General features: G+C 49.2%; 2 protein-coding genes across 3 annotated transcripts; both read right to left on the bottom strand.

Annotated features, from left to right (window-relative positions):
• Positions 1-1,284: 1,284 nt before the first annotated feature.
• GPKOW (G-patch domain and KOW motifs) lies at positions 1,285-8,536 on the bottom strand. 2 transcript variants are annotated; one of them, XM_081042168.1, is made up of 12 exons: positions 8,473-8,536; positions 8,201-8,311; positions 7,307-7,461; positions 7,086-7,210; positions 5,211-5,320; positions 4,244-4,454; positions 3,638-3,770; positions 2,824-2,950; positions 2,519-2,642; positions 2,356-2,425; positions 1,749-1,834; positions 1,285-1,651 (listed from the first exon to the last, which is right to left on the bottom strand). In XM_081042168.1, the coding sequence occupies exons 1-12, from the start codon at positions 8,493-8,495 to the stop codon at positions 1,517-1,519; spliced, it is 1,410 nt and encodes a 469-aa protein (XP_080898294.1). In that variant the 5' UTR covers positions 8,496-8,536; the 3' UTR covers positions 1,285-1,516. The 2 variants fall into 2 exon arrangements, with proteins under 2 accessions (XP_080898294.1, XP_080898293.1); XM_081042167.1 differs by having other exon boundaries at positions 8,201-8,522.
• Positions 8,537-9,499: 963 nt separating this feature from the next.
• On the bottom strand, positions 9,500-14,628 carry LOC308494921 (PDZ domain-containing protein MAGIX-like). The gene is made up of 5 exons (XM_081042892.1): positions 14,430-14,628; positions 13,777-13,923; positions 12,924-13,022; positions 12,021-12,197; positions 9,500-9,617 (listed from the first exon to the last, which is right to left on the bottom strand). The coding sequence occupies exons 1-4, from the start codon at positions 14,485-14,487 to the stop codon at positions 12,178-12,180; spliced, it is 324 nt and encodes a 107-aa protein (XP_080899018.1). The 5' UTR covers positions 14,488-14,628; the 3' UTR covers positions 9,500-9,617; positions 12,021-12,177.
• Between the last annotated feature and the right edge of the window lie 278 nt (positions 14,629-14,906).

The raw sequence follows: 14,906 nt of genomic DNA, 5'->3' as shown, positions 1-14,906 counted from the left end.
GGAAATCGGAATCTGATGAAAAATCTATTTTAAGTATTGTAGTGCGTGGAAAAGACGGAAGGACTGTCCAAAACTGCCAGGTGAATATGCCACATTATAGGGCAGACACAGGGGTCCAGTGACCCTCCCAGGGGAGCTTTAAACCCTTCTCAAGGGTATTACTAGGCTAGATTTATGATTTAGAGAAAGGAGGAAGCCTTCTTGACTGGGTGAAACATGTACGGCGTAGGAAGCTCACTACTGGACGTACCAGATTGGGAACTTCTAGAACCCCAACCCTTCCGCCCAAGATTAAAAAAACAACCCAGACTGGAATTCGGGGGCAGTGCATGCAATCATGAGGACTCAAGAACTGGAGGAACTGGGGGTGGGGGTTTGTCCCCTGCTGTCTGCTGTAACAACCCTCTTTGTCTGACCTTGAAAACAGATGAGTTCTGGAATTAATTCGGGGTAACAAAAAAGTAAATCAGTCTGGAAGTGTACTTGTTGTTGGGGTTAGTAAATATTGGAAGGTTTTCTAATCACCCCCTACCTTAGGGGCACACGGTCATTGATCTGGCCAGCTCACGTCAGCTCTAAACAGCAGCCTGCCTCTGCTCAGTGGCAGGGACAGCAGCTTACCTTTACTACCCTACTCCAGGGGTGTTTAAACTCTCCAGCGCTGTGCCACATTCTGACCCATCAGGACTTCATACTGGTGGCTTAATTCAAGTACCACTTATTACGTCAATGACTTAGTGACTGGGGATGATTTAGAATCAATTATGCCTAAAGCTCTGACTTCTCTCATTGATTTTGTACTGCAGACTGTTACATAGGGAAAAGATTGACAATTCTTTGATAGTAACCTTTTTGAGAATCCAGTTACCTGGAGCAACTAGAGAAATTCTACCTGAGACAGACAAAACTTTTTTACCTTCAAGCCAAAGTCTTGGGACTAAAACGGGGGCCCCAAAACGAACTGGCTCCTCTGGAAAGTAGTGGGTAGATGCCTCCGTTTATCTGGACTCCCATCATCGGCTCAAGATATCCTCTGGGTGTCTGCCCTGGACCAAGAGTAGAAGCAGAGCCACTGCTAGGGTGCTTGCTTAGGAAGTTGTCCTGAGATGTGGCATTCTAGACTGCACAGTATGTGCTTAGGGGACAGATTTCATAGCTTCTGTGTTCCGAGAGGGAGCTCGTGAGTGAATGGATCCTTTAACTTGTCTGGCAGCCCTAGCAGAGTGGTGGGGCTGAAAAATGGAATGGCTCCCACCTCCACTCACAGCTCAACACACCATTTATGAGAGCTCTGGTTTACCAAGTAGTCAAAATGGTTTTTATTATGTACTAACTGCTGGGAAATACTAGGTTTCTTTCTAGCCTCCCTTCTAGTCCCCCATCACGCGCCCTGTCCCTGTTCCAGGGCTGCACTGTAAGTGCAGGACGGAACAACGACCCCACCACCTTCAGCAAGGTGGGCTTTTCACACTGTACAGAACTGGTAACCGCCCGCGGGACGGGGTGGGCCCACGGGTCAGTCTTCGTCTGAGTCCTGGGGGCCCATGTACTCGCAGACAGCATCATAGTGAAGTTCCACCAGCCGATTCTCTCTCCGAAGCTGCACCAAAGCCTGGCTCCGCTCTCTGTCCCAGCCCAGCAGACGGCCCAGCTAGAGTAGGGGCGGGGGGAGTCAGCTAGGCCAACCCAGACCTCGGGATATCCCCTGCATGCTCTCCCCTCCCCCGATTCCCAGGTCTGGGACTCACCCTTCCAGCCAGTGGCCCCAGCACCACCATCACCCGGTTGCCCTCCACCTTGGGGACAAGGGTCTCCAGCATGTCTTCCCTGATTCCTACAGACAAGGAGAGTGGAGTCAGGCCTGCAGCAAGGGCCAGGCCGCCAGGGTCCTGTCAGAAGGGCCTTTCCTGTATTCCCGGGAGCCAGTCTGCTCCCTGTTGACAGATGGGAGGCCCACCATATCCATTCCACAGATGAGGAAACCTAAGGAGCAGTTCCTAGCAACAGCTGTACTAGAGGAGCTGTTACATAAGGTGACAATGGGTCGTGGTGCCAGCAGACGCTGCTTACCATAGCTGTGCTGGAAGCCCTACCTACCCTGCACAGGGAGCTCCATACACATCCCTACAGGACACTGCAGAAGGAGAAACGGGTCATTTCCATGCTAATTTTGCAGATGGGAAAAGTGGGGCTCAGATAAGAGTCTAATATTCTGTCAGAGGATGCTGGGCCTTGCAAAACCACCTGAACTCTGCCCACCTCCCAGCCTCTGCCTGGGTAGGCTCTCGCCCTCAGCCAGCCTCGCTGATCAGCCTCAAGGACGATAATGACCCAATGGCCATTCCTCAGACTCACCTTCCAGGACCCAGCCTTCATCTGTCCGACATACACAGGTATCTGGGCTGAGGACATCTTCAATTGTCATCTGGGAAGAGGGTCAGGGGGTGTGAGAATGTTAGAGAGCTAAGGGGGCCCAGTCCCTGGGGGAGGAAGGGGACCCAGGCTGTGGGGTGCCTACCTTGGTATTGTAATAATGGCCACCCTTGTGCAGCTTATCCACAAACCGCACACGCAGGTCCCTGTGCAACCAGTGCTGACTCCTGAGGGCTGCTTTCTCACTCTTGGCTATAGGTTCGTCCTGTCTGTGGAGAGCGGACAGACACCAGGCTTAGTCAGACGTACGTTCTGATGCTGTGAAACCCACCCATAGTACCATTCCTAGTTCCTTCTATGCACTTGCCTTGCCCTGGAAGCCTTCTCTGACTGCTGGAGGCTCCCCCCACCCCCACCCTCTTCTACCATCCCAGATGCCCAAAGTCGCACCGGTCTGGAAGGTGTTTCCGTTTCCTCACTGAATCCTCCTGCCGGGTGGGGAGCTCCTGATCCTGGAGGGCCTTCTCTGATGAGGCTGTTCCGTTCTTTTGCCTTGGGGATGGTTTGCTCACCTGGCCTATTTAAGGGGGTGTGGGGAGAATCAGGAAAGAACTTCAGTGTCTCACTCTCTTTCCTTCCAGGCCACGTCTCAGCCTCAGGCCACCTCCCATCTGCCAAAGTGTCCCCTCATCAGCACATCAGCACGTCTTTGCCTGGTCTACTGGAACACTCTTCCCTTCCTTCAACAGTCTCGGCCTCCTTTGGGAAGCCCTTTTCCATCATCCCAGCCTGCGCTGACAATGCGTACTAGAGTCACTGCCATGTGGGCTAGGAGTCCAGGACAGTGCTGACAGCGCTCCTATCTGTCAAACTGCCCCGTCCTACCGACACATCTAGAATACCTTCCTCTCTGGTCACGACCTGTTCTGGGAGCTGCTCTGACTCCCTAGCAAAAGAAAGGTTCATCACCCCAAACAGACAAAGACCTCCCGAGGGTAGGAATTGGTTTCCGCACCTGTTTCTTCTCCCTCAGAAAAAGGCTAAAGACCCAGGGTTATGAGACCAAACTTTCTTCAGTCAAACTGAAGAAACCACTATCTTCATTCTCAGCATTCTCATGTCCTGACCGCGGAGCAGAAGGCACACTTGCGAGGCAGACCGCTACCCTACCCTCTGCAGATCTAACCCCCTCCCCCAAAAAACAGGCCTGACCACTCCAGGAATGCTTCTCCGACTCCTCCAGCTAGGTAAGAGGCTCACTCACTGAGATCCAAGGAGTTCCTGTCAAACTCCTTCTGGGAGACAGGCCGCAGGCAGTACTCACTAACAGTCACCATGCGGCCCCCCACGGCCAGACGAACCATGGCCCGAACATTGTCAGGATCGAGGCCTTCCACCTACAGTGGAGGAAGGAGCTGAGTGAATTTGACCTACATTCCTAGGACCAAGCTATTCACCCTTCCCTCCAATGTGCCTGACCCCTGTGCCTCCCCCAGCAAACTGTGACCCCAGAGGGCTGAACCTGGGCCTGGTCACTGTATCTCCCTAAGCAGACTGTAACCCCTGAGGTCGGGGATGAGGCCAGATCCCCGTGTCTCCCCTACCAGATGGTGGGACTTGGACATATTTTAAGCATTTAATCCTCAGGGACTTGTGGTATGACCTTCTCTCCTTTCAGTTGGAAACCGAGGCTCAGAAAGGCCCTGAAAGTGGTCCTGAGTTACCGAATGAGGCAACAAGCCAGGCAGGCCTAAAAGACAAAGACTTCCATCCAGCCTTTCTACCCCAAACCTAATTCTGCCTCCCTCCGAATCTCACATCAGTCTTCTCTGCTGCCTGTCTTGGGTTCCAGCACACCTTGGTTTCTTACCTTCCCATAGAGGCCTCGGTGAGGGCCAGAAAGAACCATCACAGCTCCTCCAGGCACCAGGCCTTGAGGCTGATCTTCCTTATCCTTCTCTTGCTCATCTGGCCTCAGCAGGCGGTGGGGGCCCGTGGGGGCCAGGGCCTGGACCTCAGTCAGGTTGGCGCCCAGCCCTAACCCTTTGGGCCTCAGTGAGTTGACACGGGGCTTCACCACTCTGCAGGGAGCACAGAATATGGGCTTGTTGGGGGATGCAATGGCCTTCAATGCCCCCCTCCTCCCCTGCAGCCCTGGCCAAATCCCACCCTACCAACATGTTCAATAATACATTTCCCCATCCTATGTTGGGACTGTTTTTGACCTATAGAAATGGCATTTCATTTGGTTCAACCTAATAACATGCTGTATATACCATCCATTACATAGTATCCACTGTGTAACCAAATACACTATTTTATAAGGGAAATCATACAAATATTCACACCAAACAGGAGAAACAGACTATAAAAAATTCAGTGTCAATCCAGATCACATTTGGCTGCCAAAGGGTTTATGAAAAAAATATTTGGTTTTCAAAATTCTTTGGAGTTCAGAACTGTGAAGGGACTGTAAGTCCACGTGACAATAGCAAATGTCCAGTCAATGTTTATTTGGGTCCAGGGCCAACTATGAGTGCTTTACATGTATAATTTCACTCAATTCTCAACTGACCTAGGAAGTCAGTGCTGTTATTATCCACATTTTTCAGATGAGGAAGCTGATGTCCAGAGAAACAATCTTTCCATAAATCGGATCCCGTTATGGATTTTCAAAGGGCAAATAGGAGTTTGAAGCAGTAGTGGAAGAGACTGCTGAATTGGTTAGGATGGTAATGTGCCCTTCCCATGCCGGGATGGTTCTGGGGGGGCAGTAACCGCAGGGGTCTTGTTCATTGCCTTGTCTACTGTCCCCTTGCCCCTACCCCAGAACTCACTGATTGAAGGTACGGCCGATGCCCTGGCCAGGTTTCCAGCCCATGCCCCGCAGCATGGCCAGCCCGTAGGCCTCCACAGGGACTGCCTCGTAATTGGCCTCCTCCGGCACCTACACATTCAGGCGGAGGGAGGGTGGTCAGGCTTTGCGCATGGTGGGCACTCAGAAGTGCATTTGCTACTTCCCACTGAGATCCTCACTGCTTCTTTTCCAGTCAGCTCAAGGGTAACTTTTGATTTCCCCTCACCATCCCTCACTTTACTCCTCCACTTTAGTCTTTCAACAGATATTTACAAAGCACCTATTCTGTGCCAGGTACTGTTCTGGTGCTGGGGAGAAAGCAGTAAACAAAACAGACACAAACTCCTGCTCTTGTGGAGCTTAACATTCCAGTTGCGGGACACACAATAAATAAAATACATAAAACAGGATATGTCAGGTGGTAATAAATGATCTGAAGGAAAATAAAGCAGGTTAAGGAGATGCAGAAGGATGGAGAAGGGAGTGTCACTGAGTTGATATTTGAGCAGAGACCAGAGGAGATGACAGAGAAAGCCATGAGGACATGAGAAGGAAAAGTGTTCCAAGCAGAGAGAACAGTAAGAGCAAAGGTACTGAAGCAGGACAAGATCTGGTATGTCAGAAAGGAATCATGCAAGTCCACCCGACTGAACTAGAGATATGGATGCAGAGAGGGGTGGTAAGAGATTGATTAGGAGAGCTGGGCAGGAGCCACAAGGGAGACCATTGAGACAGTAACTGCAGTAGTCCAGATGCCAATAGACTGATGCTAGTGGCTCAGACCAGCACGGTGGTAGTGGCGACGGGGAGAATTGTTCCGATTTTAGAGGTATTTTGAAAAGGAATATGATAGGATTCTGCTGAAAGATTGTATTGTGGTATGATATAAAGAGGTGAGTCAAAGGTGGTGCTAAGGTTTTTAGGCTGAGTAAGAGAAAGGACGGATGTAAATGTGATCCACTGAGATGTGGAAAGCTGAGCAAGGCGGAAAAGTGAGAGAAATGAGGCCAAAGCTGGAAGAGGACGGAGAGGGAAAGTCTTTTTTACTTTTTTATGATGAAAGAAACCAGAGGACATCTGAAGGCTAATAAGAAAGTTCAGTCAAAAGAGATGGTGGTCTGGGGCTGTAGGAAAATCAGGCTTCAAAGCACTGCAAAAAACAAACAGTGAATGAAGCGGTGAAAAGAGGGTCCATGGGTATGAAAGACAGACTTGGTTACTTATGTAGATACACCCCTTACCTCCCATCATCACTCCCTCAGTTCTTTATATTCGCTCCAGATACACCACAAATCGCCTCACTGTCGGACACACACCACGTTGATTTCCTGCCATCATGCCATGGTCTGGGTCATTGCTGCCATTAGGAGTAGTCCCCCTGCTCTCCCTTTTCTCACTAAACCCTACCTGTCCTTCCAGGCCTCACTCCTACCACGCTGGTCTCAGACTCCATCACTACTGGTCACCTTGCTTCCACCTCTGCTTACTTAAGTCTGTTCTGTTCACTGCAGCCAGAGAAATCCTGTCAAAACCTAAGTCGTGTCCTGTCTCTGCTCAGAGCCCTCTCATCGCTCTCATCCCATTCAGAGTAAAACCCTCACCACGGCCCACAAGGCCCTGCCTAGCTCAGCTTTCCCACTGACGAGCTCATCTACGACCCCTCCCTCTCCCTCACTCCACTCGGGTTACATCAGTCTCCTTGGTCCTCCTCAAACACTCCACAGGATGGAAGGAGGGGTACGTAGTGTGCGTCATCACATACACACACAGACGTCTCCTGCTGTGTGCAGGGAGGCAAGCCTGTCAGACAGGGAAAAGAGAGGCTGGGAGAGGAGGGGGGCGGGGGCCAGCTCACTGTCTCAGCCTGGGGTTCACTGTCTGTGCCTTCCCCGTTGGGAGTGCATCCTTTCTGGATCATGGGGATAGCGAGCGTGGGGTCAACACCTGCATTCTCGCTCTCCTCCAGAGACTTCTTGGATTCTAAGGAAGAATGGGAGCAATGAGGTTCCACCCTAACCCTTCCATTTTCCTCCTGTTCTTCCTTTACTGGGGCAAGGCAAAGGGGGGATCACTCACCCTCAATGAGCTCCTTCACGGCCTGGGACAGCACCCTATCCCCCACGGCCTCAATATCTGTGGATGGCCCCGGGGCCTGGGTTGGTGGCTGCCTGCGATGGCCACACTGGATCAAGGGGATGACGAGTTCCTTGGGGGCTTCTGAGGGCTTTACACTAATGTGAACACAGAAGGGTGAAGTTGGGAGAGTAGTATGGTCAGTGGGTTGAGCCACACCCCTTCATTCAGAGAAAACACAAGAGCCAAGCTCACCCCAAGTCCCATGGACAGCGCCCTCGGTTCTGTCTGGCTCTCCTGTTATGTCTCTGATGGTACTTTCTTTGGATTCTCTCCTCCACCCCCAACTCCTAATTGTGCCTTTGGGGAATCAGTCCTCAGTCGATGGCTTCCACAATGACCCACAAATCACTATATTCAGCCTGGATTCTCTCCCCAGCTCCAGGTTCCACACCTGCCTCCTTGGCTGGTTGATTCTCTTCTGGAAGTCCGTCCCTCAGACTCTCCTTTCCGGATTAAGCTGATAAAGGCATCCTCCAACCTGAACCTGTCGCTCCATCCCATTTCCCCGTATCAGAGAAGCCCCATCGCATCAGTTGAGACATTAGGGATCCTGTAATTCTCTCCTCTTTTCCTTCTCTCAGAACGCACACACCTCAGGGTTCCTAAATCCTAAAGACACTCCCTCTCATGAATCCATCCTCTCTTGTCAATCCCCACGGCCATCAGGCTCAATTTCTCCACCTGTCCTACAAACTCCCGCCTTCTCGCCTCCACGAATTTCCTCTGGCGGTATTCAGGCTTTCCAGGTCGCTGTCACCGAGACAATCAACTCAGATTGCACCCTCCCACTTGCACCCACCGCACTTCCAAGGGATGAAAGACTCGGCGCTTCACCTCTGCAACTCCCTCCCTTCCACGGTCTTCAAGAAATCCTTCTCCTCCGGGGCCGCAGCCGCGCCGTCTCCTGGGCCTGCCAGCCGTCTCCGGGCGGACGTGCGACTGAAGCTGAACGAAATCGGGGCAGTGGAGGCTCCCGCCGGCCGCAAAACACCTTCTTCCGCATCCGCCATCTTGCCCCTCTTCCCAGGCCGGTGAGCTGCTTGCTGGGAAGGTTAGTTTGGGCTCGGGTTGCCCGGGGCCTGACGACTAGCGCTAGAACTACCTACCTTCCCACAAAATACTGCGGCATCGACAGGTGAAAGCCGGCGGTGGGAAGCAATTGTCGCTCTTTTTACTTCATAGGCGCGCGTCGCGCTAAGCATATAGGGAAATGTAGTTCTTCAGGGAGGTAGGCGTGGTAAGAGACTGATTCATTCTTAGCAGATATTCCTTCCTTCGTGGAGGCGTTTGACAAGTATTTATTGATCGCCTATTGTGTGCACGTTACTGTCCCCTACTGGTGTGAGAAGTGTAGGTAAGATAAATCATTTAAGAAAAAGTGTGAATGCCAGTCGTGTACAATAAAAAATAATAATAGAGCCACGTAAATGGTGCCTACCGATACCAGATTTAATACTGGACAAACTCTGGATTCAACTATTAATAAAAAATGCACTTCCTCCTTTCTAGAGGCTCATAGTGCAGTGGGGAGCAATGACATTTAAACAAATATTTTAAAAATATTTCCTATCAACATTAAATATGTTGAGACCCAGGTCTTAAGTCTTCAAAAGATTAATTAGACAGGTTCCCCTTGTGTATGACCTTAAGAGTTTGTAAAGTAGAAGACTGTTACTTAAACAAATAGTCACAAGAAAGAATACTACAAATATACAAAAAATTCATCCCAAAGATATCATTGAAGATGTGCAAAAGGATTTTTATATGAGATTCATCATACTATTATTGTAGCAAGATCTTGAAGACCTCTTTAATGAACAACAGAAGGGGATGAGGCAAAAGGAATTATAGTACATGTCTTGGATGGAAATCATATACTTGAGTCTTTAAATGTGAAGCTATAAATATAATGAAATGAAATGGGGATACAGACACAATGTTTGGAAAGTAGAATCGTATGGTGGGGTCAGAGAATTGTCTTGAAAACAGGAAGCCCATTATTTGATCAATCTCGTGGCCATGTTTCCAGGCTTAGAATCCCTAGGCATCCTGGAAAGGGCCCTGGAATCTCAAGAGAGAAGCCACTGTGGTTTTAAAAATACACAACAACAAACATCTTTTAATTTTTATTTTGAAATAATTTTAGAATTAAAAATAGTAAGAGAGTTCCTGTATATTCTTCATCCACATCCACCTACAGGATAGTTAACAAGATTATGCTCTCTCTTGAGGGTGGTTACACTTCATCGGTCTGAAAAAGAGACATTTCAAAGATGTATTAACTTAGATGCACAGAAACAATGGATGGGGCTTGCTTAAGGCCAAGATAAACCTTTTACTAAAGAAGTTATATGCCTGGGATGAGACTACCCACCATGACCTACCCAATTAGGAATTTATGATCGATCACCATGTGAGGTTACTTTTGATTAGATTTATTACAGTGCCCCTCCGTTTTTTGGCCACAAGGGCTTTGTGAGCAATTAAGAGGAGGCAGGTATCTCCATGATAGCAACAAGCAAAACAGGAAAGAAACAGCTAAGGAGAGGCCTTCTAAGGTCAGAGCAAACTGCAAAGACTACCCTCAAAGCCTACTTACCCCATACAAAAGGCCTGACTTTAATGGATAAAACTATGGAACAAATTATGCCCTAGGACATTGTCAAAAATTAGTTTAGATTAACAGCTGGGTATGGTATCAATACAGGCATACCAGCCAGAAATTACACTAGGAGATCAGGGAAAGAAACAAAGAGAGCCTGGATAAAAGTAAGATCATTTCAGTGCATCTGTGCTCATGCCCAAGGCTGAACCCTCTGAAGAGTTGTCAGACAAAAATAGATTTGACTAAATTAGTGTAATCAAGTCATTAAACAAACAAGCAAACAATAACAAAAATGTGCCGATCAGTACCTAGAGTTACTACAATGTTATATAAAATGTCCAGTTTTCAACAACAAATTATGCGACATGCAAAGAAACAAAAAGATGTGACCCATATGTGGTGGGTAGGTGGGGAAAAGGAAACAGAAACTGCCTGTTAGGGGGCCCAAATGTTGGACCTAGCAGATAAAGATTTCAAAGTGGTTATTATAAATTTGTTCAAAGAAGTAAAAGAAATCATGTATAAAGACTTAAAGGAAGGTATGATATTGTGTTTCCCCCTAAAATAAGAGCTAGCCAGACAATCAGCTCTAAAGAGCCTTTTAGAGCAAAAATTAATATAAGACCTGGTGTTATGTTATGTTATGTTATATTATATTACATTACATTATATTATATTGTATTATATTATACTGGGTCTTATAGTAAAATAAGACCAGTCTTATGTTAATTCTTGCTCCAAAAGACACATGAGAGCTGATTGTCCAGCTAGATCTTATTTTCGGGGAAACATGGTATGTAACAAATAGAAAATGTCATCAAATAGAAAATGTCAATAAAGAAATAAAATTACCAAAAAAAATTGACCAAATGGAAATCCCAGAGTTGAAAAGTACAATAACCAAAATGAAAATAATTCACCAGAAGGGCCAATAGTAGATTTGAACTGGCAGAAAAAAATAATCAGTGAACTAGAAGAGAGATCAATACAGATTATTCAATCTGAAGAACAGACAGTAAAAGGAATCAAGAAAAACGAACACAGCATCAGAGAAATATGGGACACCATAATGTTCACTGACCTATGTGCAAGGGGAGTATCAGAAGAAGGGGAGACAGGGCCAGCCCGGTGGCTCAGGCGGTTAGAGCTCCATGCTCCTAACTCTGAAGGCTGCTGGTTCGATTCCCACATGGGCCAGTGGGCTCTCAACCACAAGGTTGCCAGTTCAATCCCTCGAGTCCCTCAAGGGATGGTGGGCTGCACCCCCTGCAACTAGCAACGGTAACTAGCAACGGCAACTGGACCTGGAGCTGAGCTGCGCCCTCCACAACTAAGACTGAAAGGACAACAACTTGAAGCTGAATGGCACCCTCCACAACTAAGATTGAAAGGACAACTACCTGACTTAGAAAAAAAAAAGTCCTGGAAGTACACACTGTTCCCCAATAAAGTCCTGTTCCCTTTCCCCAATTAAAAAAATAAATAAGTGGGAAAAAAAAGAAGTGGAGACAGGGAGAGAAGCAGAAAAATTATTCTAAGAAATAATAGCTAAAAACATTCTAAATTTGGTTAATGAACTTTAATCCACATGTTCAAGAAGCTTAATGAACTCCAAGTAGGATAAATGCAAAGAGATTAATACCCAGACATATCATAGTCAAAATGTCGAAATCCAAGGAGAAAACATTGCAAGCATAAATGTAATTGCAGAACAAGCTCAAAATGGTCCTACTCTGTTCAAGGAGATACTGAGTTGCTTTTCAGAGACTACAGACCAAGACTGCAAGTCATGCAGCCAGGGCATGTGCAGAGGAGAGAACTTTAGCCTCCAGCTGCACCTGGAACCAAAGTCTTGTCCCCCAACTCAAAGAACCAGGAATATAACCTGAATCAAAGAACCAGGACATAACCGGAACTTGAACACCGGAACTCTTTCAGAAGCCAAGGGTCCATTGTCCAGGAAGATCCGGTGTTGATGCCCCTTTACCATCAATGGTCAAGATCCAAGGTCCTCCAATTAAAACTTGCCCCACCAGAACTTCCACGTACCTGTTCCCCCTTGCCCCTTAAAAACCATTGGCCTGGTCCAGCAAGCAAGATGGCATTGAAGCACCACGAGGTTTCCCATCTTCTTGTTTGACGCCTTCTCGATCAATAAACCTTTCCTTACTCCAAACTCTATGATGTTTTGAGTTTTGTCCAAGCATCAGGCACACGGATTTCGGTCTGGTAACCAATGAGAAAAATCACTGTTTACATACAAGGTAACCGCAGTAACATTATAAGCTGATTTACTATCAGAAGCAATGGGGTCAGTAGACAGCTAAAATCATTCTTAATGTGAAAGTTTGAATAGTTTCTATCCAAGATCAGAAACAAAACTACAATGCTGCTCTTGCTCCTTCTATTTAATATTGTCCTTGAAGTTCTAGTTAAGGAAGATAGGCAAGAAAAAAGAAACTAAAGGTATCCAAATAGGAAAGGAAGAAGTAAAACCATCTCTATTGCAGATGACATTCTATAGAAAATTCTAGGAATCCACTAAAAAGCTATCAGAACTAATAAGCAAGTTTGGCAAGGTTACAGGATTGATCAATATACAAAAATCAATTGTATTTCTATAAACAAAATAAAAACGAAATTAAGAAAATAATTCCATTTACAAAAGCCTTAAAATAATAAAATACCTAGAAATAAATTTAACAAAAGAAGTGTAACAAATGTACTGTGAAAACTACAAAACATGCATGAAAGAAATTACAGAAGACCTAAATAAATGGAGAGACATCCAACATTGACTTGTGCTGGATTCTCAGGCTGGCCCTGTCCATTGCTCTCCTGCAGCTCCCATCCTCTTAAGCTATCCTCTCCCTCCCCAAGGTTCCTTAAGCAAGTCTCCAGCTCATGGAGTTTTTAAGCTCCTCAAAAAACCCAAGATATTTCACAACTTACTGTATTTGCCATGCTGGGAACTCTGAGTGGGAAGCCAGGCGGCCTTCCATGCCACGAGATTTTCCGTGACATTACTGTCTTTACAGTCCAACATGCTACCTGCTGGGGATGGCAGAAGCTATGAAAGCTGTTAGTGACTCTCCATAGAAGCCACGTAGGCCCCGCCCCCTAATTTAACAATCTAGCTTTCATCTCTTTGAACTTACATCGGGCTTTGCCCACCATTTAACTACCTAGGCAGTGTCCTTTCAAGGCTTTGCCCACAGAAATAACTGTCCTTATCCCGCCTTCTTAAATAATAACCCTGGGACCGGCTACTTGAATCATCCTCCAGACCTTCCTACTTCCCTCTAAACACGCAGACCCTGCCCCTCAAATAACACCCTAGGCCCACCCGGGAGGGTACACTCTCCAGGACTGGACTCCTGAACATTCCAGGCTCCACCCTCTAATTAGCCTACACACCTCAGCCATTCCGGACATTTCGAGTCCCGCCCACAATGCATTTATAGGGCCCACCCTCTAGACAGCATTCCAGTCCCACCCCTTAACTAAGTGCCGGCCACCAACACGCTCCAGGCCCCGCCTTCTCAGAAATGCCATTCTAAGCCTCGCTGACCTCGCTGGGGATAACCATCCATCCTCGCACCCTCATCTAATCTTCCAACACTCACCTACGGTACTGCAATATCCCTCCCAGGGTCACCTCCTAGAGGAATAAGCTAGGATAACCCCAAGGTCCCGCCCCCCGAATCTCCCTCCGAACGCCGTTCCCCTAACTCACACCTGCCACCTCAGAACTCAGCTGTACTCCAACCCCGCCCCCCGGGGAGGCCCCGCCCCCGACACTCACCGTCCTTGGGGAGCAGGCGCAATGTGGCGCCCGCCTTGCGTACCAGTACCGCCACGTCCGCCGCAGCTCTGGCCGCCAGGGGTCGCGCATCCAGCCGCGCCAGGAGCCGCCAGGCTCTGGGGCTCGCCCGCTGGGGAGGGCGGCGGCCTGGGAGGGGGGAAAAGAACCCGTCAACACCCACCCCGAGCCTCGGCGAACCCCCACACTCCCCGACGTCCGAAGACTAGAATGCCCCTAGGATCCCCAGAGCCCCGACCACTCCCTCCATAGTTCCAGAGGTCGCCGCCTGTCCCTGTCATCTCCCGCGACCCCCAACCATCGCGGGTACGCGCGTGGATCCCCGCCGGCCCGCACGATATCCCTAGAGACAGCTATTTGACCGCAGTATTCCTGGACACTCCGAACACTCTGTGACTATCTCTGGACGTCTCCGACTGCCCCCTCATAACCTCCTATTCCAAACTCTTAACCCAGCAATATCGAGAGGGACCCCGATTCCCCCAGATGTCCCTAGAGAACACGGTCTGACCCCCTGTGGCCCTGAGACCCTCGACTCCCCCTCCAGATACCCTAGGCAATCTTGGTGGCCCACGTAGCCCCAACTGCCCCTCCACTTATCCCCAGAAGCCCCCGCCTAAGTCCCCGCAATTCACCAGAGACCGTGAGTGCCCAGGTGTCCCCAGTGACCCCGGGCAGACCTCTCCGGCACATCTCCGGAGACCCCTGAGAGCCCCCGAAGCCGGTGCGCGGCCCTGCGGCGCGGGTGTGGGTGCGGGTAGCGGGCCACGAGCCCAGCCGGGGTCGCTGGGTCCATACCCGCCGCCGCCGCCGCCGCCGCCGCCGCCGCCGCCGCCGCTCGGGCACCAGGCCTGCCTTGTTTACCACCTGTCGGAAGGGAACTGGAAGGAGCAGACAGGCGGGGCGAGGTGTGGCGGGAAAGCGCCTACCCCATCCCCACCCCCGTACCTCCTCTGCTCCCCCTAGGGTCCGTGGCGACCCCCGCGCGTGGCTCCATGACTTGGAGTCGCTCGGGTGGACGCACGGCCGCCAGCGACGCGTTTTGAGCTCCCGCGCGCGCTCACCTGGCTGGACGCCCGGGTCTAGACGCGGTGAGGCCGACCTGTCCCGTG

This window comes from Rhinolophus hipposideros (assembly GCF_964194185.1).
Source record: "Rhinolophus hipposideros genome assembly, chromosome: X".
Taxonomy (NCBI): Eukaryota; Metazoa; Chordata; class Mammalia; order Chiroptera; family Rhinolophidae; genus Rhinolophus; species Rhinolophus hipposideros.
Note: the sequence above shows the minus strand (reverse complement) of the source record. Positions and strands in the feature narration are given on the sequence as shown.

Excerpts from the sequence above, each read along its gene's own strand:
- LOC308494921 (XM_081042892.1), bottom strand. The coding sequence starts at position 14,487 with ATGTGCCGGAGAGGTCTGCCCGGGGTCACTGGGGACACCTGGGCACTC. Across the intron at positions 13,023-13,776 it reads GCGCCTGCTCCCCAAGGACG|GTAGCATGTTGGACTGTAAA; the intron begins GTGAGTGTCGGG and ends CATCCCCAGCAG. Across the intron at positions 12,198-12,923 it reads TTCCCAGCATGGCAAATACA|ACCGAAATCCGTGTGCCTGA; the intron begins GTAAGTTGTGAA and ends ATTGGTTACCAG.
- GPKOW (XM_081042167.1), bottom strand. The coding sequence starts at position 8,376 with ATGGCGGATGCGGAAGAAGGTGTTTTGCGGCCGGCGGGAGCCTCCACT. Across the intron at positions 7,462-8,200 it reads GAAGGGAGGGAGTTGCAGAG|TGTAAAGCCCTCAGAAGCCC; the intron begins GTGAAGCGCCGA and ends TGTTCACATTAG. Across the intron at positions 2,426-2,518 it reads GCCATTATTACAATACCAAG|ATGACAATTGAAGATGTCCT; the intron begins GTAGGCACCCCA and ends CCCTCTTCCCAG.